The sequence below is a fragment of the Narcine bancroftii genome, chromosome 4 (genome assembly GCF_036971445.1).
Source record: "Narcine bancroftii isolate sNarBan1 chromosome 4, sNarBan1.hap1, whole genome shotgun sequence".
NCBI lineage: Eukaryota > Metazoa > Chordata > Chondrichthyes > Torpediniformes > Narcinidae > Narcine > Narcine bancroftii.
This window is the reverse complement of record NC_091472.1, coordinates 107955096-107981342: the sequence shown is the minus strand read 5'-3', so window position 1 is coordinate 107981342 and position 26247 is coordinate 107955096. Positions and strand designations below refer to the sequence as shown.

The 26247-nt window shown below is 39.7% G+C and overlaps 1 protein-coding gene across 3 annotated transcripts in view; it reads right to left on the bottom strand.

Moving 5' to 3' along the window:
• Nucleotides 1-26247, bottom strand: part of xrn2 (5'-3' exoribonuclease 2) — a 97821-nt gene that overhangs the window by 66981 nt on the left and 4593 nt on the right. For 2 of the 3 annotated variants that reach the window (XM_069932378.1, XM_069932380.1), the window contains exons 2-11: nt 14764-14891; nt 14567-14678; nt 12608-12719; nt 9020-9078; nt 8859-8948; nt 6849-6921; nt 6697-6747; nt 6409-6566; nt 1599-1676; nt 1380-1513 (exon numbers count right to left, since the gene is read on the bottom strand). In XM_069932378.1, the coding sequence (XP_069788479.1) occupies nt 1380-1513; nt 1599-1676; nt 6409-6566; nt 6697-6747; nt 6849-6921; nt 8859-8948; nt 9020-9078; nt 12608-12719; nt 14567-14678; nt 14764-14891 (995 nt within the window). Of the gene's footprint in view, nt 1-1379; nt 1514-1598; nt 1677-6408; nt 6567-6696; nt 6748-6848; nt 6922-8858; nt 8949-9019; nt 9079-12607; nt 12720-14566; nt 14679-14763; nt 14892-16866; nt 16920-26247 lie in introns of those variants that run through there. The other variant, XM_069932379.1, reaches the window with a different exon arrangement.

Here is a 26247-nt window from a genome sequence, read left to right as displayed (position 1 = left end):
TCTTCTTTCTTGTTTTCATTGTCTTCTGTGTTCTCCTCTTGCTGCAGGTGTTCTGCAGCTATCATTGCCGGCTGTGGAGATCGACTCCCCAGCTGGTCACCCCTCCCGTCGGTGTGTTTTTTTTCATGTGCACTTTTACTCGGCTCAGCGAGCCATTTTTGTAGTCCAATTTCTACCGACCTGAGGGAGCGGGTTTCTCTCTCCACCGCGGGCCTCTTCGAACAGGTAAGGCCTTCTCCTTCTTCTTCCGTTGTCTTCTCTTCCTCTCTTCTTACCATTGATTTCGATTTTTCTTTTTTCGTCGCCATCTTCTTTCCACCTTTATACTCACTTTTCTTTAATTTTTATTTCTGTGCCTTTGTGTTTTCCTTTGTTTTTTCCGACTTTTCTGGAGAGGGCTGGAGTTCACCGTCCGGCCACTACTCCATCACGTGACTCCCATCAACAACCTCCTAGTTCAATAGTTCTATTTAACTCAAACACCATCTTCAGTGATTTCCAAAATCGGATTTATATTGCATGTATTCAGTATATTTTTGCATGCAGTTATTCAGAACCTTGGAGTGTTGTTTTATCTTAATGAGATTAAATTTTGAGAAGGTAGCTATGAATCTGTTAAGTCGGGAGCATATGCCTGCAAAATCATCTCTGTTTCTTGAAGTTACTCAGCCACCAATACAACATTTTCCCTCAGTTTGCCAGAAATAAAACAGGAATGACAGTACTCAGTACACAGTGGAATTGGAACCATCAAGACTATTTCTTCATTTGGATACAAATTCAGTTCCAGCAACCTACTTTGTTAATCACCTTCGCCAACATTCCAGATGCCAACACAAATATATTAACAAGAATCATCTTAAAAGTTGTAAGTCATTAAAAAAAAATTACAGGCATGTGCTGCGTCCGACAGCATATACAGCCCGAGTCCTGTAATGATTCAGTTACCGCAAGCAAGTCCGCAACAATTTAGAAAAAGCAATCACTAGCTAGAAGAAATTGTATACTGTATACCCACACTGATCCCACAGCCCTACTCAGTCTCCCACTCTCTCCCTGCAGCCCCATGTCAGTCCTCATACTGATCCCACTGCCCTGCTCTCTCCCCACAGCCCCGTGTCGGTCCCCACGCTGACCCCTACTTACAAATACAAAGTTTACAGGTACACTACAGTATCCCATATAGTTTTGCTAAGTATATAGTGTTTGCACAACTTCCACGTCGTATAACGGCTATTTTCACAGAACGTATCATGGTTGTTAAGTGGTACATGTCCTTTTGAGAAATTCAAAAATGCCTGCATGTGATTCTGAAATTTCATATCTAATATCAACATCAAAAAGAGATAAAAGATATTTTAATATTTTAACCCACATACCTAATTTCCAGTGAAGGCAGATGTGGAAGGAAATCATTTCCCACAAAGAAGCACATAAAAACCCAGTCATCGATGCTCCTCTCAAAATCAAATGTGAAGGGCAGGCTCGCCATTGTCAATTCTTTTTCCAAGTACTGGTAATTGAAAAATACTTTCATTTTACTGTATAGACAACAACCAAATATTTTGTTTATATATATTTTTTTTAAATTAACCTACCTCACGCAACACAGTTAATCGGATAAATATGAACTCTGCTTCTGCACCACATGGGGTACTACCTGCAAACTGATCAAACTGAAGGAAAAACAAATGAAACCATGAGTTTGAAACCGAATTAGCCCAGTGGACTTTCAAAACAAAAAAAAAAAAAATCTCTAATTTTGGTTAAGCTTATTCAATCTAGTGTTCCTTCAACTCACTGAAACACTAAGGTACAGCAGCATATTGTTAATCTCTCAGGCTTGCCCTTTGGCACATATTGAATTTACTTTATATTACCATTGGCAGCTTTGCTGTCAAGATTCCAAGCCTGGGACTTCAGTCTTAAAGCTCTATAATTATTCTCCCCAAAGCATTTTTAAAGGCCCATGCAGACTCACAGAGAATGTCAAAACTCCTTTTCGACAGCAAAGGATTCAAACACCCCCATCCCCACTGATGGCACTGTTACTACATTACACTAACCACTACGCTACCTTTGCCGCCTTTAGCTCCTAGAAAACATTTTTAGGAGCGCTCAAATTATATGTTTAAAAAAAAAGGCACCAAAAACATTAAAAAATAGGATATCGGGAGGAGTCACGCGATGGAGTAGTGGCCGGACGGTGAACTCCAGCCCTCTCCAGAAAAGTCGGGAAAAACAAGAGAAAACACAAAGGCACAGAAATAAAAGTTACAGAAAAGTGAGTATAAAGGTGGAAAGAAGATGGCGACAAAAAAAGAAAAGTCGAAAGCAACGGTAAGAAGAGAGGAAGAGAAGACAAAGGAGGAAAAAGGTGAAGGCCTTACCTGTCCGAAGAGGCCCGCTGCGGAGAGAGAAACCCGCTCCCTCAGGTCGGTAAATAATGGACTACAAAAATGGCTCGCAGAGCCGAGTAAAAGTGCGCAACCGCGCATGCGCGAAGTTTCGCGCATGCGCGATGCGAATGAAAAAAAACACACCGACGGGAGGGGGGACCAGCTGGGGAGTCGATCTCCACAGCCGGCAACGACAGCTGCAGAACACCTGCAGCAAGAAGAGACCACAGAAGACAACAGAAACAAGAAAGAAGAGGAGGAAAGGGCAACAAAGAAACAACAGATGGCCAACCCAGAGGAAGAAGAAGAGGAAGAGTATGGTGAAATAGAAGAAGAAAAGAGAGGCAAGGTAAAGGATATACTTGCTCTTATTAGAGGATACATGGAATCATTTAAAGAATGGCAAACACAGGAATTTAAGGATTTAAGAAAAAGAATAAACAACACAGAAGAGAAAATAAATAAAATGGAGATGACCTTAACAGAAATGGGAAAGAAAATGGACAAGATGGAAGAGCGGGCAGTAGCAGCAGAAAGGGAGGTAGAAGACTTAAAAAAGAAATTGGAGAAATCTAATAAAAAAACTAAAGAGACACAAGAACTACTAGCTCAAAAAATAGATACAATGGAAAACCATAACAGAAGAAATAACATAAAGATAGTGGGCCTTAAGGAAGATGAAGAAGGCAAGAATATGAGGGAGTTTATAAAAGAGTGGATCCCTAAGACCCTAGGATGTCCAGAACTACAGCAAGAATTGGAAATAGAAAGGGCACATAGAGTATTGGCCTCTAAACCACAACCACAACAAAAACCAAGATCTATTGTAGTAAAATTCCTAAGATATACTACAAGAGAAAAGGTACTGGAGAAGACAATGGAAAAAGTAAGAGAGGGCAACAAACCACTGGAGTATAAAGGGCAAAAAATCTTCATTTATCCAGATATAAGTTTTGAACTCCTAAAGAAGAGAAAAGAGTTCAATACAGCAAAGGCGATTTTATGGAAGAAAGGGTATAAATTTATACTAAAGCATCCAGCGGTATTGAAAATATTTATTCCAGGACAACAAAACAGACTATTTTCGGATCCAGAAGAAGCACGAAAATTTGCAGAACAATTACAAAAATAGACTGAGGGAGGAAGACGGGTAATGAGAGTTAAGATGATCACAATTGATATGTATGTGGGTAAAGACAAAAATAGACTGAGGGATGAAGACGGGTAATGAGAGTAAAAATGATCACGATTGATATGTATGCGGGTAAAGAGGTATAAGAGTGAATAGAGACAAGGAGCATACGTGAATGTATCTGTACTTAGAGGAAAATATAGATAGTATAGACAAGAATTAATAAGGGAAGGTAATGGAATAGAGAGAATAAGGAGGGAATTAAAAGAGTGACCTTTGTGACATATGAAAAGTGAAATCTTTTCTGGGGGAGGCGGGGTGGGGGGAAATAGCGGTCACTGCAAAATCAGTTGACGCTTGCGAGTGGATTCGCAAATCCAAATGGAGAGGGGAGATGTGGTTGTCCGACAAGGGATAAAGGACAACTCAGGAGGTGAATGGGAGATTGGGAATAAATAAGATAGAAATAGGAGAATAAGGAAAATGTTGGATGTTGTAGGAATGTTGTCTTATAAAGAGTTGAAAATAAGAAAACAGAAATGGAAAAGGAGGAAAGGTAATGATGGAAAAACGGAAAGAGAAGATAAACAAAATATAAAAGGGCTACGCTGAACTATATGTCTTTAAATATTAATGGAATACATAACCAAATTAAAAGGAATAAACTACCAAATTTAAATGAATAAATGTATTCCATTAGAAAAAATAACATATTGGTTAAGAAATAATATTGAAATATTCGAACAAGTATAGGAGCCTTACATTAAATACAATAGCGAAAACCTACCGGGGACAAACATTACCTAAGTTGATGGAAGGAGAAGGAAAGAAAAGAATGGACTCAGTAGAATTTCTGGTGTAATTTTGTTGAATGACAACATTGTCTGACTGGATTAATGCAACCTAGATTGTATACCTAAAATGGATGAGAGGGGGGGTGGGGGGGTGGTTTGGGAGGAAAGGGGGGGGGGAGAAAAAGTCACTGTATATGTGTGAAAAAGAAATTGTGTATATCATGGCTAATGTGATTTATGGTGTGAAAAATAAAAAAAAATTAAAAAAAAAAAAATAGGATATCAAGAGGAAATTGAGATTTAGGGACAGAAAACAGTTAAAATTACTGGAGTAAAACTTGAAATGCAAACTAATGGAACCAAGGGTGAAAAATATCCTGCACCGTAGTGTTTTAAAAGGGCTGGGGAAATAGTAAGCGCAGTGATGGTTTTCTTCCAAAGTTTTACAAATTTTAGAAAGGGCCCAATGGATGAATAAGCAAACATAATGTTACTATTCAAGACAGGAGAGGGAAAAGAGGAAACCACATGCCTGACAGTTGATCAACATATACAGTATTAAGGAAGTTATGTTATTAAGGAAGTTTGAACTCAAAGCTTAACATAATTAGGCAGTCACCATGCTTTTCTGAAAGGGAAATTGTTTTATTTGGGCTATTTGGCAGTTTAACAAACAGGGTAGATAAAAAGGAACCAAAATGTAAAATTTGTATTTGTAAAAGGCAAAAAACAAGATACCACAGAAACTGTTTTACGAGTATTGTTTGAGTGTGAATAGCCAATTTCTTAACAGATGAAGAAGAGATTAGGATTTGAAGAGTCATTTCCAAATTGGCCAACCATACTGGTGTAATTTTTCCAATCATCAGTGTTTTTGCAACCAGTATTAATACCTTGGATAAAAGGGTCAGAATGATAGGCAACATTTGCTGACAATAAGAGAATAGCTCGGGAAGGGTGTGAGAGAAGCAAATATCAGCAACACTATTACAGTGTTGCCTGTAAGGAATTAGCATGCTCTTCCTGTGTCTGCTTGGGTTTCCTCCAGGTGCACTAGTTTCCTAACACCCTCTAAAAATGTATGGAGTTTGTGCATTTGGGCAGCATAGACTTGTGAGCCAGAAGGGCCTGTTACTATGCTCCATGTCTAAATTTTAAAAAAATAAAATGTTAAAAATTTAAAGTTGTTATTATCATTAATGACTGTAGAGCACTTGCCAGAAGATTTGCCATACTTCGCAAAAAAATTTACAAAGGATTTGTAGATTATTTAAATAGTGTGAGATTACCAAATAGCATTGAGAGATCTGGAAGCTATTTGGTAATCTCACATGATTTAAATAATGTATTCAAATTTTTATAATAATGGATTTAAGAATGGCCTCAATGACCAGGATTAAGAATGACTGGGAGTGATTTGAATAGAGCATTCTTGAACAAGGATTGGGATACAATACTTAATTCGATCAATGAGTCTTTGTTTTGTGCACGACATTATTTGTTGCAATTTAAGGTGGTGTATAGAATACCAATATCTAAAGTTAAGTGATCTTGTTTTTATCCTGATATGGATCCATTAAGTGATGTGTAAAATTTGTAAGCTTCATTGATTCATATGTTTTGGGAGTGTCCGAACTTAGAACATTTTTGAAAGTGATTTGCTTGAAAAATATGACACATTGTTGTAATGGCCAAGGACGAAGTGAAATGTGAAAATTGTCCTTAAATTATCAACATTTTGGATTTTGTTAATTAAGCAGAGATGATCATTATCGGCAGTTTTTAAATATAGGCTCTCATTGAAAGAGCTGGCAGGTGATAAACTTTGGTGAATATTCTGTATTCCAAAAGCCTGGGGAGCAAGATCAAGCATCTTGAAATTTTTAGATCTAAGCTCAACCTTGAAAATCTGTGGCTGTGTTGATATCAGACGTGCAGGATCTAAAAAAAAAACCCTGATTTTTTTCCAATAAAACTTGTACCATATTTGAGAGCAACAGCAAATTTCAGCTTCCAGAAACACTGAAAATAGATATTTATGAAGTAATAAAAGTATATGGTTTAAGGAATTTCACCAACGTACCTCTCCCTGTTTCTCTTTTGGCAAGCCCTGGCATTCGTTAATTTCATGACCAATCTGGCCACAAAGAGGACATGGTTTCGGCTGGTTTGGCTTGAACTCCTCTCTGATGATGGTGAAGCTCACTTCATGAGTTGCCAATCCCAACATGATAAGATCAGCTGTCCAAAGAGAACAGGATTAGTACCCTTTCATTATCCATTTGTACAAAGTAATACTGAAGGATAAATTTGATCCCTAAAAGGATCAAATCTGGATTGTTCACAACATGGATGAATAAGAATTACTGACCATCAGCCCCACATAAGCAATGACGAGTGTTTGGATCGTGGTTTGGCTGGGCTGCAAAATGAAAACAAACATGTAATAAAATGCCCTCATTTTTAATCACATTCTTTGCACTGCACCAAACTATCACCTCCAACAGAAAAAGTATCACATACCTCTCTGTCTTCTAATGTAATCCATGATCTTGTGTTCACCCTCACCAGGTACACTTGCATCTGACAAAATGACCTAGAGAATTTTAAAAAGCAATTCAATTGTTATGTACCTATAGACTAGATGTCCATACTGACGGCATCAAGATCCAAGCAGATTTTTTTTTAATTTTAAAGATTAAAGTCCATTTGGAATGGTGTTTTCATTCTAAAACACCACAGTTCAAAATAGCCATAGCACTATATATTTTAGAATGGGTCTTAGAATGGGCATTGATCAAAATTTGCTGTCATACCTCTAAGTACTCAAAAATTTAGTACCAGCTGCCTTAAAAATAGAGCTAAACAAAGCAAAAATGCAAACAATTCTGGTTAAAGATAATTGGTTTAAGTGCTATCTGGCAATTGACAAAACTTGGAGTCCCGGTAGCCCAATCGCTCTGGCATTCACAGGAGTGAAAATGGTCATTTATTGGATCTGCTTGGGAAGACCGTAACAGAAACCCACTGCTACTAGTTTTTAGCTATTTGATGTGTGTAGTTAGGGAAATTATTTCCGTAGTGGTGGAATTTGAATAGATTGAAATAGAGTGCTGCCTATGAGAAGAAGTTCAACTGGAAAAGGGAAAGCCACAGCAAGAGCAGTCAAGGCAAAAAAGACTCAAAGTCAGACCAACGACTGTAGAAACAGCTGATTTAGAATGGCAGAAGAGCAAAAAAAGGAAAAACCTTCCAAATAGATACCAGCATATCCTGAACTGTTGGAACTATAAATCAAGTTAGCCATGTTATGCTCCCTTTGGTACTTACCAGTACATTAGTGATAATTTTGGTCATCTCAAAAAGATGCATACTGATTTATATGATTTGAAGGTTACTGAGTAGCTTACAATGAAGTAAATTTGAAATGTAGCTTTAATTGTAATACAGAAAATCTAGCAGCCATTTTGCAAGTTCCAACAAAAGCATAATTTAATAGCAATCAGATTTTGTTTTCACACGTGTGGGCTAAACACCACCAATTTTGACCAAGGTTCTAGAAATAACTCCCTACTCCTGTAATAAGCTTCTTTAATCTGAGAGGATAGAATGACCCTCATTTTCAGTTCTTTAAAGTTGAATTCATTGACTAAAGCAGGTACAATTTCATCACTTCTTCACTGTCAGGATCAACTTACACTCCACTTTCTGGAGTGGAATGGGAACTCAATCATTGACCCAGAAATGAGCATGCCATCACCAAGTTCAATAACAAAGGCATCAGGCCAATTTAAGGTGTGCATGAAATAGTGGCTTAATGGCTGATAAATGAGAAATTAACTCAGAATGTTGATGGGTTACAACACTTTTGATAACTTGGACAGTGGCCATGCCTCACAAAACCCCAGCTTGATGCTTTTAATCATAACTGAATAAGACTTCATGGCCTGTGCATATGACTGGCACATCTCCAGTGTAAGCTGATTCATCATGCCTGAATTCAAAGAACAACCCAATTATCATTTTGATGGATGACATCTACCTGACTAACAACACAAAGTTCTCTTCAAATTTCAATCTTTAAAAAAAAAACCTTTAAAACAATGGTCAAATCCTGTATAACCTGCAACTTCTTGAACAACCTAGATTTTGGTAACCATAAAACTCCAGGAAAATTAGCAAAAAGTATTGACAGCAAGTTACAATCTCCAATTTGAAAAAGTTTGAATGTTGTATGGGTTTGAAAATGGTACACTCAAAGTTGATAATTATTCATCAAAGTCTCAAAATAAAGGTTAAAAGTTTTGATGAAAGATCACCTGTTGGATCAGCCGTGATTGTACTGAATCTCTGAGCAGGCAAATGATTGGATGGCCTATTCTTGTTCCTACGTCTTACATTTTTTCAAAATTTAGAGATGAAGTTGGAAGAATTGTAGATGATAGGTAAATTTGACATTTTTGACCAAGAAACTAAATGGTTTTCTTGCACTCATGTACATTATTTAAAAAAAAATTAAAATAAGGCACTTACTGTTAAGTTTTTCCATCCAGGATCACTATTTAAGCGATCGGCAATATAGTATCTAAGGCATTGGGCTAGGTTGTCCATGAATTCTGTTCCCTAAAATAAAAGATTTAAATATTACAATCAATATAAAATTTCATGTCCATTCTCCAATGAATAATACCTACTGGAGTAATGCAGTTGCTGTCAAACCGTTCTTTTGCCACCTCTGGAGGCAGATATCCACCTGCAAATACAAAAAACAAAAATCACATATTTGAAAAGCATCTTCATATCACTCCCTATAATCACATAATCAGTTAAATTTATATCAATCTACACTTTTTGATATTAAATCGATGCAATCACATGCAAAATCCCAAAGTGCAGGTTAATCAACAGTTGTGGCCGGAAATGGGAAATCTAAAAGGGTTGAGAAATAAATAACATAACAATTACAGCACGGAAACAGGCCATTAGGCCCTTCTAGTCCGCACCGAACCAAACACCCCTCTCTAGTCCCACCTCCCTGCACAATGCCCATAACCCTCCATCTTCTTCTCATCCATATACCTGTCCAACCTTTTCTTAAATAATACAATTGACTCCGCCAGTACTATTTCTCCCGGAAGCTCATTCCACACGGCTACCACTCTCTGAGTAAAGAAGTTCCCCCTCATGTTACCTGCCACTAACATATGCAAAGTTCAGAGTATCAAAAATAGTTTAAAATGAAAAGTAGCAAAAAGAAGCACGGCAACAAATCCATTGTCATACTTCCCTTCGTCCATGGAGAAGTCTGATCTCCCAGCTCCTCCTTCCATTCAATCCACTGACACATTCCACACAAGAGTAAGGGATCAGAAGTTGGGAAGGGGGATTAACCGCATTCATTTCAGATTTGCATGGACAGGTTAAGCTAAATGGATTCTATATCTGCCACAAATTTATAACATTTCATAATATCCTGGAATGTTTCTGACATGCTTTTCATTCTTCTTGGCCAAATAAAATTTCCACCAGGGCAGCTTTCCACCATTTGCAAGAGTATCGTGCAAGAATTCTGAAAGAAATGGTTGCACAGATAATGGGTCTATTATCATTACTTTCAGAATTCCTTGGATTATGCACCAGATAAAATGTATTAGAAAGTACCTAATACGCAGTACTCAAAAGAGAAATAGAGAACACAAGGTACACATAGTGCAAGCCTATCAGTACTTGCAGACAATGTCAAACCTATTATTCAGGAAGTACACGAGTTCATGGAAACACAGTAAAACCCCTGGCACCCAACACCTATGGGGGTTGGTAGAGGGCAGATAAGTGAGTTTTCCGGTTGTTTGAGATTGCACGTTACATAATTAGCAAACTAACAGTGAGGCATGCATTTTTTTTAGTGGCTGTTTGATTACTAGATAACTGATATACTGTATTACAAATTCAGACAAACTGAGAATGGTTTTAGTTGAAAGTGAATATATTTGCCAAATCTAAGAATTTTCTTTAAGGAAGAAATTGGCTGGATAGATAAAGGTAGAGCCAGCAGATGACATGGATCAGGCTTTACATTAAAGTGTTCCATTAAAAGTAACTGGACAGAGTGAGAGAGCGAGACAGAGATTGGATAGGTTCTCTCGGAGGGTTTATTTGGTACTCCCTGGGTTTATTTGCTATTTCATACTCCACAGAAAGTGAAGCTCACCAAATATATTTAAGGCAAAAAAAAAAGGCAGATATTTAAAGTACAAGGGAGTAAAGGGAGAGAAAGAGAATTGCAGAGTCCAACTGAGAGCTTGATTACTTTAGCCATGATTTTTACTAAATCACTGTCTACTATTGAACCTGATCATCACATCCTTTTGCCTTGCTGGCAATTTTCAACTCTGTATCAAGATACATGGGACTTCAGAGATGCAACAAATGTTTAATTTAACTTACTTTTGATCAGAAAGTTGTCCTATACAAAGAGATTATCAGTAAGGGAGATTTGAAAGTAAAGCTGAAATCATTGGAAGGCAAAAAGATTCTGAGAATGTTCGTCTGCATTCATTTCAGGAAGGATAGAAATAGAAAAGCAAGGATTTATGCAAGTTTGAGGCTTTACAAGGTATTGGTCAGACCGCACTTGATTGTGAGCAATTTTGATATCTTTATTTATGAAAGGATATGTTGGCCTTGGAAAGGGTCCACAGGAGGTTCAAAAGAATGATCCCTGGAACGAAAAGCTCAACAAATGAGTATTTGACGGCTCCTAGACTGTACTTTAGAACATTCTCCAAAAGGGGTCCTACAGCTCCCCTTGGGGGTCACACCCTGATTTTCTTTGGACCTCACGTAACAAATATTTTTAATTTTTTTTTAATGTAGTCAGTAAGAGAAATATGAACTGCTTCACAGGGAAGGGGGTCCATAAACTTTGAGCAGAGTTCCAAGGGGGCCCGAGCCAAAAAAAGGCTGACAATGGCTGCTCAAGAATTGGGGGGGCGGGGGTAAAAGAGAAGATGACATAGTTCACATTTATTGTCAGAGTATGTGTACGACATCACATACAGCCCTGACATTCTTTTTCCTCCGGGCCAGGCAGAATTTCTACTTATCGATCATGCTAAAAACTGTATTCAAGACACATGTACAAAAGAGATAAAAGTAAACAGCGAAAGAAGTGCAAACAAATGGACTGTGCAACACAGATAATAAATATTCAATAATAAATAATGTATAAAATAAGAGTTCATAAATGTGGCTCGGTTTGAGGTTGTTGTTGAGGAGGTAGCAACTATTTATGAACCTGGTGGTATGAGACTTGTGGCACTTGTACCTCTTTCCTGATGGTAGGAGCAAGAACAGAACTCATCTTGGGCGTGTGTATCCTTGATGATTGCTGTGCTCTCCAACAGCGATCTTCCATGTGGACTTCTTCAATGGTTGGGAGAATTCTGCCCATGATGTACTGGGCTACGTCCACTACCTATGCAAGGGTTTCCACTCAGAGGTATTGGTTCCCCCACCCGACAGTGATGCAGCCAGTCAGCACACTTTGCACTACATATCTCCCAAAGTTTGTCAAGGTTTTTGATATCATACCCAAACCTCTGCAAATTCCCGAAAAATTAGAGGCACTGATGTGTTTTCTTCATGATGATATTGGTGTGTTAGAGTCTTCCAAGATGATGACTCCCAGGAATTTAAATTTTCTCACCCTCTCCGCCTCTGATCCTGCATGATCACTGGATCTTACACCTCACCTTACAATCAGCTCCTGGGTTTTGGTGACATTGAGGGGGAGGGTTGATCATTTTGAAACTTATTGAATACTGAAACCTGTGGATAGAATGGACATGGAGAGTATGTATCATCACAAGAAGTTCCCTTTAGAACAGAGGCAAGGAGGAATTCCTTCATCCAGAAGGAGATGAATCTATGGAATTTGTTACCACAGGTGGCTATGGAGGCCAAGTTATTGGACTTGAAGTCGAGGAAGATAGGTACTTTATAAAGATGAAAATTAAGAAGTCAGGAGAATCTGGTTGAAAAGGGTAGAAAATCAGCCATGATAAAATAGAAGGGTGGATTCAATGGTTTGAATACCCAAATCTGCTCCCATGAGGAATTCCATGGTCAGGATAGAGAACATCAATTCAATGGCATTATTAAGGCAAGGAATGTTACATTTCCAGATGCAATCATTCATCTGGGATCTTGTAAATCTGAAAAATTCTCAACCCCAAAGTGCTCAAACTGGAGGTTAGATTTTTTGAATTTAAGAGGCATACCTTTAGAAAGTACTTCTTCCCTCATTTTTATCTTCTCCTCAGCTAACTCCACTCCTTCTTTGGATGCACGAAAGCGTCTAGATCGCTGTTGGTTCATTTTGGCACGGGGAGCCTAGAATAGTCAATCTATTTGTTACAGGTATTCTTACATTTTGTAATATTTATACTATTTCATTTTATTTATGTTAACTACAAGTTTTGGCAGTAATTATTTAGGATTGCCATTTTTAACTTCATAATCTGCTAGGTTTTGGGTTATTAGCTGTATATTATTACTGTAAAGGATAAGAAAGTCTTACATACATCTATTGGTATGCAAGAGATGGGTGGAAGTTTAGAGTCAAAGTAAACAAAGTCAGATCTGGTGATATTTTCCTTTGGAGGACAATTAGCCCCAAATAGTTTAGAAGGTAAATGATAGCAGAAATAATAATATACACTTACATTAGGGCAATCAATCATATAATTATGACTTTTGACATCCACCCAAAACACTAGATGCTAGGAAATTTACTGCAATAAATGCAAATTAATTTACTTCAATCCTGTAATATCAGAATTAAGTGGTGCTGTTTCATATAGGATTAGTGCAATGGAAATGTCAAATCATCAAACATGACGTTTGCAGACTTAAAATTCAGATTTAACATAAATTTGAAAGTTAAGGGTTTCCAAAACAGAATCAGTTTTGTGTAAATGTATCCAAAATCTGAATACCCATTTCATCCCATTGAAACTGTTAATGGCATAGCAAAAACAATTCCCACCTTTTTATACATCACTGCCTGTAACAATGACTGCAATTAGCAACAACAAAAAGCAGTAATTACTAAAAATGATACAATATCCACCAACTGATTAGTGCAATGAAATACAATAATAATTACCCTGGAAAATTAGTAAAATTTCAATATAAAATTCCACTGAAGCTAATGACCCAATAAACATTCACCTGGTTTTGACTGTTAACCTGAACAGTCCAAACACAAGTCCTAAACAGTAAATTTCTCATGAAAACATACCAAACTGTAAGTTACAAATTTATTAAATGTACGTGTAGTAAATAGTTTTTTTTTCCCTGCAGCAATACATATCAATTTAGTCATCAACACCTATTAGTCCACAATGAGCAAAATGACCCATCCACACTAGTCCTACCTGCCTCCATTTATCTGTTCAAATTTTCTTAAACATCACAATCGACCAGTTGCTAACCCATAAAAGTTACTTCTCATGTTCCTGCCAAATCTTACCCCTCACCTTAAATATGCATCCTCTAGTTATCAATTCATCTGCTCTAGGCAAATGTTAAGTGCATTTTAAATGGTAATGCACCTTTAAGACACGTTGTTACAGTATCCAAAAACAAGTTTTAAAAACATTCTAGCATACCAAAATATACAAAATCTTTGTTTAAACACATTCAACCCCTTCCTGAAATTTACCACAAAATTTCTATCAAATGCAATCAATATTTTGTGATGTCACCAATTATACTTTGAAGTAGCCTCATATTTGTTAATATAGGGAACCTTTATTGTTTATGTTTTGCATCAATGTATGAACTTTAAGTCCATAATCGATCTATATTAATGGAAACATACTATTCATAAAACCAAAATTGACTATGCACAAATTTAATAGTCTACTTTTAAGGGAAAGTACATTGCACCAATATGTTGACAGAGGCACCCACTGTGAAAATGGAAAAGACCAGCTGCTGTTTCCTGACAGACTATGCATTGAGGCTCAGAAACCACCATTCACAGCCTTTTTTTGGCTATTTCCCTCTGCTTCAAGTTTATGGGCCTGCTTCCCTTTGAGTTTCATTGGTTTCTTCCTTACTTCTTTCCTACCGACTACAGAAAAAAATATTATGATTTCAGTCCATGGCCCTTAAATGAGCTGAGGGCCCCTTTGAGAATAGCTGCTCTAGAATATGGAAACAAAGATACTTACAACTCCATCTATTGCCATATAAAGTAAGCGCCTCGGTCGAATAATGTTAAACAATCGATCAATATATTCAAATATGGCCACCATCATTTCATCCTTATTCTTGGGAGCTGGTCTGCAAGATGTATTCAAAATAAAGATCAGAATTTTGCACAAGGGAAGGAAACAGGGAAAGAAAGTTAAAATTCAAGAAATATTACTTATTTTCAGGATGTGTGCAAGGATGAATAATGCCATTCATATCCAAGTACAGATTATCAAACTCCACTTCATTCGGATTAGGTTTGCTGCAATCCACTGGAACTTTAACTCCATTGACCTCCTTAGCCTGCATAAGATCGAAGAAAAGTAATAAATACACTAATAAAACGGATTAGAAATCCATTTTTCCAGTTACAAAGAAACCGATTTATGTTGAACTGAGACTTTTCGTTCATAGAGATGAAATACAAAGGGAGAAATAAGAAATTATATTGGAACCTCAGCACCCAAAAAGTGGGCTTGGAAAGGTCCAAGAAAGGTTATCTTGCACAATCCCTACACACCAATGCTGCAATACCCTCATTTGGCTGAGCAGTATGGCCACGTTTGGGTAGCTGATAAACTCTGTGGGAGATTTAGCTCTTTTTTTGCTTTGTAATATTTTTTAGGAAAACATTTCTCCCATGCCAAGAAAGACATTTTAGATCAGTGCTTGACAGGGTAACTCCAAATGGGGTACAATCTGCAAATTACCTTCAACATTACTGCATAATTTGCACATGGCAGTAGCAATTTCATCAGTAGTCACATACAAATCCACTCAAGCACAAGGACAAATTTTAACCCCAATTAGCTAGCAAGAAAATATGCTTAAAGTTAAATGGCCTGGGCAACACATCCTGAAAGCACCTGTAATTGTTATTTGCATTCTGAATATTTAAATATGCAGATCAGGCTTGATAACATTAGGAGGTATACACATCAAAATGCAGGAGGAACTCAGCTAGTCGATTCAGCATCTATTTTTGGCCCCAAAATCTGGCCTTTGAACCAGCACTAACAGCTCCAAACTCATGATAGCTAGACACAACAGGTTCCTATCTACTGGCAACTCGTCACTACAGCCACGAGGTATGGTGACTCAACGGCACCCATAGGTCTATGGAGAGACCCTGGCCTACTCAATGTGAAAGTCATAAGGTAATATATACTCCAGATGTCATGACACCAGGTCACCAGTTTGTCTATATCAAGCCGGACAGCATGTCAATAAATGCTTTTGCTCTTCTCTGGCTGAAACCTGAGGTGTGGTCTCATTATTCACCCTATTCCAACATGATGGCATATGTCCATAACTTACATCTGCCACACCTTTACCATATATTGTGTATCAAAGCTGATCCTAGCTGCTCACTTCAGCCCCAACCACCTGCAGGCCAGAGATCCTGGTGATGTGGAAGCCAACTTATGCCTCAACCCCAGACGCCTACCTATCGGAGTTCTCGACGCCCATTTCCCACCCCGGTCCCAGCTGCCCACCCTTTGGAGCTCCCAACACCTCTGATGACAGGATCAGAGGTCAAAAGTAGTCATAGTCAACCCCAGAAATTTAACCTTAAAAAATGGCCAACAAAATTACTTTTACAGGAGTATATACAGTACGTAATGCATCTTGTATATAATCTCTCATGAACTTCTAAGATGCATAACATTAGAGCAGACGATTCAGCTAATTTCATCTGTGCCAGTAATAACTTTAATTTTCTTTGAACAATGTCCAGTGTGAGCAAGATCAGCTGACCATCAACTTAAGACTTGGGGGCAGCACGGTTAGTGTAGCAGTTAGTGCAATGCTGCGACAGCGCCAGTGATCGGGAACTGTGTTCAAATCCCACACTGTTTGTAAGGAGGTTGTACTTTCTCAATGTCTATGTGGTAATTGGATGGCACGGGCTTGTGAGCTGAAATGGCCTGTTACCTTGCCGAATGTCCAAATTTAATTTAAATTTTAAATTTAAATTTAATTTCTTGACTGCTTTACTTCAGAAACAAGCAATACTTCTTAACCAATCTTGATAATTAGTTGTTGTGGCCATGGAAAATGCAAGAAAAAAAATTAACAAATTATCTTAAGATAAATGACCAGATTACTTTATCCACTTTAGTTATATACAGAGAAAGCACATGGATGCAAAAGGGTGCATATAATTAGCCAGAGAAATGGATGGGAGGCTGCTTCTAAAATGTGTTAACCTTCAAGAAACAAGCATAACATCAAGAGAGCTGAGCAGATAAAGTCATTGGCTCAAGCTTATACTTACAGATTGAATGGAGGCCAATCACAGTGTACTGACCAAACTTCATTTGATCACTCCCATTGCAAAAATCGTCTACAGCAAATTAAAAATAAAAGAAAATTGCTGATCCATCTGAAAAGCTCTTGGAATTTCAAATTGTGGGAAGGTAAAAAGGCAGATTTTGCATTTCTTGAATTCAAACATGAAGATACTGGAGGTGACTAAGAAGCAAACCGAAGAGATGCCCAAGGATCAGATGCTTTTGAAAAAAGAAAGGGAAGACATCAAACTGGAGTCACATCCAGAACTTTATTTTTAATCCCTTTTTCCTGAACTTTAAATCCTATGTGACTGTGAATTCGAGGTAGATGCTGGAATTACATCAATCAATTAATATCTTGTTAATGCTCAGGAAGATATAGAGATTATAGGAACTTGGGTATATAAAAAAAACTATACAAGTGCCATCAACCCCTGTGTCAAGGAATCCCCAAATGATCAACATCTTGCTTGAATTGTGCTAAAGCAGAGAAACAGAATAGAGTCCTTACAGAAAATGGGGTGGAAGTTAGATAAGATAGCTGTGGAAGTCAGTGCACTTCAGCAGACAGTGGTCAATAGCACACAAGCTGTACGCTCATAATACATCGGCTTCCTTTGATTACAACTAATTTTCCTTTTGAAATTCCAATGGTTTCTGTCCCAAGAACATTGAGTGGTAATATAGTCAATCTCCTGGCAGTCAGAATTCAAACATACACCAGCCTCAAGCAACTAGCAGAAATAGAAAAATCAAAATATTTTAAAATAAAATATTTGCGTTCCCAATCATTCTTAATCCCAGCCACTGAGGCCAATCTTAAATCCAATAGGTTGTTATAAATACTTGATATTAAACCACTGTGAAGTAAATCAAGAATATTTAACATAACAATTACAGCACGGAAACAGGCCATTAGGCCCTTCTAGTCCGTACCGAACCAAACACCCCTCTCTCGTCCCACCTCCCTGCACAATGCCCATAACCCTCCATCTTCTTCTCATCCATATACCTGTCCAACCTTTTCTTAAATAATACAATTGACTCCGCCGCCACTATTTCTCCCGGAAGCTCATTCCACACGGCTACCACTCTCTGAGTAAAGAAGTTCCCCCTCATGTTACCTCTAAACCTCTGCCCCTTAATTCTTAACTCATGTCCTCTTGTTTTTATCTTTCCTCCTCTTAACGGAAATAGTCTATCCACATCCACTCTGTCTATCCCTTTCATAATCTTAAATACTTCTATCAAATCCCCTCTCAACCTTCTACGCTCCAAAGAATAAAGACCTAATCTGTCCAATCTCTCCCTATACTCTAGATGCTTAAACCCAGGTAACATTCTGGTAAACCTTCTCTGCACTCTCTCCACTCTGTTTATATCCTTCCTATAATTAGGCGACCAGAACTGCACACAGAACTCCAAATTAGGCCGCACCAACGTCTTATACAATCTCAACATCACCTCCCAACTCCTATATTCCATGCAATGATTGATAAAGGCCAGCATACTAAAAGCCTTCTTCACCACCCTATTCACGTGAGTTTCTACCTTCAGGGAACAATGTACCATTACTCCTAAATCTTTCTGCTCTTCTGTATTCATCAATGCTCTCCCATTCACCACGTATGTCCTGTTCTGATTCTTCTTACCAAAATGAAGCACCTCACACTTATCAGCATTAAATTCCATCTGCCATTTTTCAGCCCACTTTTCTAAGCAGCCCAAATCCCTCTGCAATCCTTGAAAGCTTTCTTCATTATCCACTATTCCACCTATCTTAGTATCATCTGCATATTTACTAATCCAATTCACCACCCCATCATCTAGATCATTAATGTATACAACAAACAACAATGGGCCCAATACAGATCCTTGAGGCACACCACTGGTCACCGGCCTCCAACCTGACAGACAATTATCCACTACCACTCTCTGGCCTCTCTCTCCCTTTCAGCCAATGTTCAATCCATTTGACTATCTCAAAATTTATACCTAAAGACTGCACCTTCTTAACTAACCTTCCATGTGGTACCTTATCGAAGGCCTTACTGAAGTCCATATAGACAACATCCACATTCCTAGTCACCTCTTCAAAAAATTCAATCAGATTGGTCAAACATGACCTTCCTCCCACAAATCCATGTTGAGTGCTCCTGATCAGACCCTGTCTATCCAGATGTTTATAAGTACTATCTCTAAGAATTTTCTCCATTAATTTACCTACCACAGACGTCAAACTTACAGGCCGATAGTTGCCAGGCTCCCTCCTTGAACCCTTTTTAAATAACGGAACCACATGCGCAATGCGCCAATCCTCCAGCACTATCCCCATATCTAATGACATTTGGAAAATTACCGCCAGAGCCTCTGCTATTTCCTCCTTCACTTCTCTCAATGTCCTGGGGAAGATCCCGTCTGGTCCCGGAGACTTATCCACCTTTATATTCTTCAAAAGCCCTAAAACTACATCTTTTGTAATCTCTATATTCCCCATATTTACCCAATTTGCTTTTTTTATCTCACATCTCCCAATATCCTTCTCCTTAGTGAATACCGAAGAAAAGAAACTGTTCAATATCTCCCCCATTTCTCTAGGCTCCACACACAGTTTTCCACTCTGATTCTCTAAGGGACCAATTTTGTCTCTAGCTTTCCTTTTACCATTAACATATTTGTAGAATTCTTTTGGATTAGTTTTCACCCTGCTTGCCATAGTTTCCTCGTACCTTCTTTTAGCTTTCCTAATTCCTCTCTTAAGATTCCTCTTACATTCAATGTATCTTTCAATGTATCTTTCATTCAATGCATCAGAGATCAAGGAAAATCAGAAAGTTTGGAGTGAACAAAATTCCTAACGCGAATTATCTAAAACAATGTCTATTAGGAAGTTTAAATTCCCCATTCCTCTGTTTTTTGCCGATGGGTTTTATTTATACGGGGTTGTTTTCCCTGCTATACGCACAAAAAAATAAATTAAGCGAATGAATTTTTTTTAAATTAAGGAATGGAAATTGGTAGCGCTTGAAAAAGGTACAAACATTCAGATAAAATGTTCATTTTCATCAAAGTTGATGAATCCAATCACCGTAATAGATAAGGGTGATTATCCCGATAACAGTACTTTAATCTGATAAAATAATACCAAAACGTTTTATCAATAAATTTTATAACTTCTTGTAATTCCTAAATATTTGAATTGGTCTTTCACTATTTTAAACATGAAATTAGAATACCTTTTAGGGGTAATAGTTCACTCCTGTGCAAATTTAATTTAGAACCCAAACTAAATTGTGCAAACAAGGTTAATATATTTGATATAGAAACCTCAGGATTTGAAAAACAAAGATCACCTGCATAAAGTTATAATTTATGTTCAACTCTATTTCTGGCTATTCCTTTAAATTCTCTGCTCTGTCAAAGAGTAACAGCTACAGGTTCCAACACCATGTCAAAAAGCAAAGGACTTGAGGGCACCCTTGCCGAGTTCTCCTAGAAACCTAAACATTTGCAATCATTGTGAAATAGAACAAATTGAAGTCATAGGATATGAATATAATAATTTAATCCATTTAATGAAATCTGGACCAAAGTTGTTTGCTATTTTTAAGAATAAAACAATAGGTAAAAAGATACAAGTTTAAAATTGTAAAGGTAAATGTTCTCTGAAGTAACACAAATACTTGAAGGGGTAATAGCAGATAACTGATAGCAGCCGTTTAAATAAAGTTGTGTTTGAATAACATGGCATCACCCAGGACGAAGAGACAGTTGATGCACTTGTCATTGGGTTAACTCTCTTAAAGTGTCTCCTTATCCCTGCTTAGCAAGAGTTGCCCCAGTCAGACTTTTTCTGTAAACTTGGGGGAGGAGTGAGTGGGGGGTTAATTATCTATAATGTTATTGTTCGTCTTTCAGATGGCTCCGTGGAGTGGGAAGGACCTGCAGATGCAGCAACGGTTCAATGTTTTCAAAGATTGTGACTGAAAATAAAGTAAAATGCTTTAAGGTTTATATATAAGCAGATGTTCTGTGGAAGCAAAAAAAAAGCATCCATGGGGCTCGTCGCCAAACCCCACAGCCAGACCCGGCTATACATGCAGAAGGAACAGCAGTCCCACAGATGAAGTGATCCCAACGACCAGTGATGTTTCTACCACCAGAGATGGGGTTCCAGAGCACGCCGGTGCAGACCACCATGCACGTTCCGGGGAAACACCGGGGCCAGCCATCACTAAAGGCCATGATGGCTGACCAACAAGATAACCTCTTGTACGTGTGGGACTGCCAGTCGAGAAGGCGATTCCTCATGGACACTGGGGCAGAGGTCAGTATCTATCCCCCACTGGGTCAGGACACCAGGAGCAGGCAAGTGGCAATCAACAGCATGAACAGGACCAACTGCAAGGTCCAACTGCAATTGGGAGGAAGCCTTTTCTCGTAGGTATTCACACTGGCCGCAATGGAACAGCTGCTCTTCGGGGCAGACTCCATGCGCGCCCACAGCCTGCTTGTGGACATCAAGGGTCGAAGACTGGTCCATGCAGACATTCCAGACCTTACCCCTCAAGGATGCCAAGCTTTCAGTACCACACCTGGTCTCCGTGCAGCGATCCACAGACGAGTACATCAAGGTCCTGGCAGAGATCCCCTCCACCACCACCCCACCCCCCTCCCATTCATCACAGAAATGTCCCGGCATGGAATACAACATCACATTCTCACCCAAGGCCCACCACTTCACGCACGAGCAAGACGTCTTCCTCCTCTGAAACTCCAGCTGGCGAAGGAGGAATTCAAGAATCTGGAAGAGCTTGGAAATAGTACAGTAGTCAGACACAGCCCATGGGCTTCTCATCTGCAAATGGTGCCCAAAGCCACTGAGGGTTGGAGACCCTCGTCTACCATCGTCTCAAATGAGACCACACGCCAGATCAATACCCTGTGCTGCATATCTAGGACTTTGCGGCCAACCTGTATGGGGTAAATATCTTCTCCAAAGTGGACCTCGTGCGGGGATATAATCAGATCCCGGACTACCCAGATGATATCCCCAAGACTGCCATCATCACCCCGTTCAGCTCGTTCACATTCTCGCGCATGCTGTTTGAGTTAAAGAACACCGCACAGACATTCCGGCAGTCGAGACCTAGATGGCACCTTCGTCTACTTGGACGACATCCTCGTGGTGAGCAGGGACCAACAAGAACATAGTGCACCTTTGCAACCTCTACACCCAACTGAGCAAATTCAGACTGATGATCAACCCAGCCAAATTCCAGTTAGGGTTGGAGGCCATCTGACTTCCTGGGCCATATGATAACCAAGGAAGGGGCCACACCACTACTTAGCAAGGTGGAGGCCATCCAGAAGTTTCCTAGGCCCAACATAACCAGGGGACTACTCAGCCACCCGTAGCCCTTGTTCACCTGGATGACGGGCAAGGCAAAGGACATAACGTGGGACAAGGAGTCAGCAGAAGCCTTTGTGAAGACCAAGGAAGCCCTGACAGATGCCACTCTTTTGGTACAACCCAAGGCAGACACTCCAATGGTAGTGATCAGTGAAGTTCTGAAGCAGCGGATTGAAGGGAGTTAGTGACCACTGGCTTTCTTCAGCAAACATCTGCAACTTTCAGAACTGAAGTACAACATTTTCGATCGAGCTACTGGCACTGTACTTGGCCATCCGCCACTTCAGGTACATCCTCGAGGGCAGGACTTTTTTGGCTTTCACAGACCATAAGCCCCTGACTTTAGTCTTGGCTAAGATCTCAGACCCCTGGTCAGCCTGCTAGCAGCGTTACCCGTCTTACATTTCGGAACACACCACAGATGTAAGACACGACTCCGGCAAGGGCAACATGATGGCCGGCACACTGTCCAGACAGAGCGTCCATGCGCTAATGAAGGAGGTGGATTTTATAGCACTGGCAAAGGTGCAGTAGGACGACGTGGAGATGCCCCAGTATAGGACAGCTATATCAGGACTGCAGCTCCAGGATATCCCAGTCAGCACAGGAAACACCACCCTCCTGCAGGCCAGGTCGGGCCTATCGTCCCAGCAGCTTGGAGATGGAAAGTTTTTGGTTCCATCCATGGGCTGGCTCACCCATCCATCAGGACCATAGTCTGAATGATGGCCAACAAATACTCGTGGCATGGATTACGGAAACAGATAAGCAGGTGGGTAAAGTCGTGCACGCCAAGAAGCCAAGGTTCAGCTGCATACCAAGGCCCCACCACAGCACTTCGAGCCCATGGAGCAAAGGTTCGTCCATGTGGACATAGTGGGACCCCTACCAGTATCTCAGGGTTTTCGTTATCTGTTCACAATACGCCAGGCGGCCAGAAGCAGTCCCACTGGCGGACACATCTACAACCTCATGCGCCAGAGCCCTCATCTCCTCCTGTGTGGCACAGTTCAGGATACCGTCCCACATTACAATCGAACAGAGGGGCCCAGTTCATCTCCAGCCAGTTCATCTCCAGTGAGGTCCAACCTCACCAGCCTGTGGGGCGTCCAGCTACACCACAAAACAGTCTATCACCCACAGTCAAATGGGCTAGTGGAACACTTCCACAGGTACCTCAAGGCTGCGCTCATGACCAGGCTACAAGGAGCTAACTGGGTAGACGAGCTACCATGGGCACTTCTGGGGATCGGCAAGGCATCCAAGGATGGCCTCAACACCTCTTCAGCCGAACTTGTCTACAGAGCTCCACTGGTGGTCCCGGAGGAATTCCTACTGTCTCCAGGCAGACAACAGGATGACGCGGCAGCTCTCCTCCATAAACTATGGGAAAGAGTCGGAAACCTGGCCCCGACTCCACCTGCCAGGCATGGACACACGAGGACCAAGACCTGCAGGACTGAATATGTTTTCATTCGCAGGGGTCCACAGAAACTGTACGAGGGTTTATTCCGGGTCGTCTGAAACAATAGACCCATGTTCAAGCTGGAAGTCAGAGGCAAGACAGAGGTCTTCACCGCAGACAGGTTAAAGCCCAGTCAAGATGACAGTACCGCGCAAAAGAGGCAGGCCATCGAAACGTGCAGAGACACTGCCTTTGGGCACCAAGGACAATTCTGTCGGTTCGAGGGGGGGTTGGGGAGGGGTGGGTTATGTAGTGGCCTGCAGCTGTACCAATAAGGCCAGCGCTCCGGGCAGAGAGCACAACCAAAAGCCGGAAGATCACGCAGTAGTGATGGCCCCAGCAAACAAACTGGCAGATGAATGGCTAGGACAGTGCAAGGGGCAGCAATCCCAAAAAAAGCACTGGCCCCGCTGCACAGCCAACACACAGGGACAGTGCGTGGGGAAGAAGGAATTGTTATATAGGAATGTACCTGTGAGCGGGAAACCCACTTTTGTTATGCAGCCCGTTGTCAGTAAAGGGGTAAAACACGAACCACATAAAAGTCGGGCTTGACCCCCCCAATAAAGCAGAGCTACGAATGTGTAGTACAAACCTACCAAATAGGTCTAAAACTGTATTTTGTATATTAATTGGACGATTTTTATTTATCAAAATTACAACTCCTCGAGCTTTTGCATTAAAATGCGATGCTACTACCATTCCAACCCAGTCCCTTTTTAATTTTTGATGCTCCTTGTCAATTAAATGTGTTTCTTGTAAAAGATAGCAATATTTATTTTCATTTTTTTTTTTAAATGTCAAAACTCTCACCATATAGGGTTTCAAAGCCCATTTATATTAAAACAAATTTTAATCCTTTACTCATTGTAAATTTAAAATTCTTACACTTTTCTCCTTTTTATGATTCCCCTTCATCAGTCCCCAGCTAGGGACGGAGGGACAGAGAGAAGGAGGGACGGAGGGAAGGAGGGACGGAGGGAACCCTCCTCGAACATTGTCATGAAACCCCCTGACAATGTTACCACCCTCCATTTTTCAGGTTGCGACTAAACTCACAAAAGTCTACAGTTCGGCAGGAACCAGTCAGCATATCTCCGGCTCCTCCAAGTATATTTAACTAATTTCTACAATATTACAATTTTTTCACCATAAGAAAACAACTTTCCAGCTTCAAGTGTCCACACTTGGGGTCAATTCTTGATGCATGTCTGGCAAACTTTCCACATATTTTAACTGGATTGAAACTCTTCCTTTTCTTCAATAGTTCAAAGCTTATATTGGGATTTTAAAAAATCTTGTTCCCTTCAAAATTTTAATGGCGCTTTTCTTTCTTTCACCTGTTTGGTTGCTAATTCCAAAATTTTTTTCATTACTTGATACTGAAGAAATTTTTCCAAAATGGGCCTTAACTTTTGATCTGGCTGAGGTTTTGGTGTAAGGGCTCACTTAATCTTAATATCTCCTTTAAAATGTTCTTGCCCAAAAGTCCGGGGAAATACAGCACTGTAAAAATTGAATAATATCTTCTCCTTCCTCTCCTTTTTTCAAACCAATAATCTTAATATTATCTCTTCATCTAAAGTTTTCAGACAATTGCTAATTCATCACAAACAATAATTCTAATCCTTCATCTACTTTATCTACATTTTCTTGAAGAAATTGATTTTCCAAATTAATACTTAGAATTTTTTCTTCCATTTCTTGATTTTTTTTATGCATCTCTAACAAATTCACATACTTTATTAATTTTAGCCTCTGATCTCTTAATGTCATGTCTTATTAACTTTAACTTTTCCATAATCATAACTAGTGGATCTTGAGACTTAGGGATAACTTTAGTTTTCTTTCTTACCCCTTCTTCCAACAATTCCTCTGAGCTTTCTTCCTCTTCCTCCCTTTTTCTTCCAGCTCCAATTATTTTTTCCCCCCTCAGACAGCCTTTTGGACTGCTTGGAAGTCTGCCTAAAGGGCTTAGTCAGCCACTCTGACAGGGCCTCTCGTAGTTGCCGACTGCTCTCCCCAAATTGTACAGGTGTCCCTGTTGTTGCAGGGATGCCACAGCTCGCTGGGAGGAGAGTCGGGGGGCCCCGTTCATCCAGAAAATAGGCTTCACTACAGGTTCCGGGTTCTTCTCTAAGGTAGGCCTTTCTTTCTCCTCTAGTTGTTTTTCTTCCATCTTCTCTGTAATTTCTTCTACTTCTGTCTTTCTTTGGTGGCTTTGCATTTTTTTCCTTGATTGTTTATAATTTATTAAGATGAATTTCAGAATTTTTCACGTTTTTGTTTTTAAAGTTTTTCTCAGAGGAATCAAATTTTCCATCCTGGCCCTACGTTATCACATGACGTCCCCCACATTTCCTTCATCTTGTCTGTCTTTGCCTAATACTTAACCACTTTATCACAGTCCTCATATTTAAGAGCAAGTCAATACCGATATTAAAAAATCAAAGGGCCAAGTACTGAATTTTGATCAGCACCACTGAT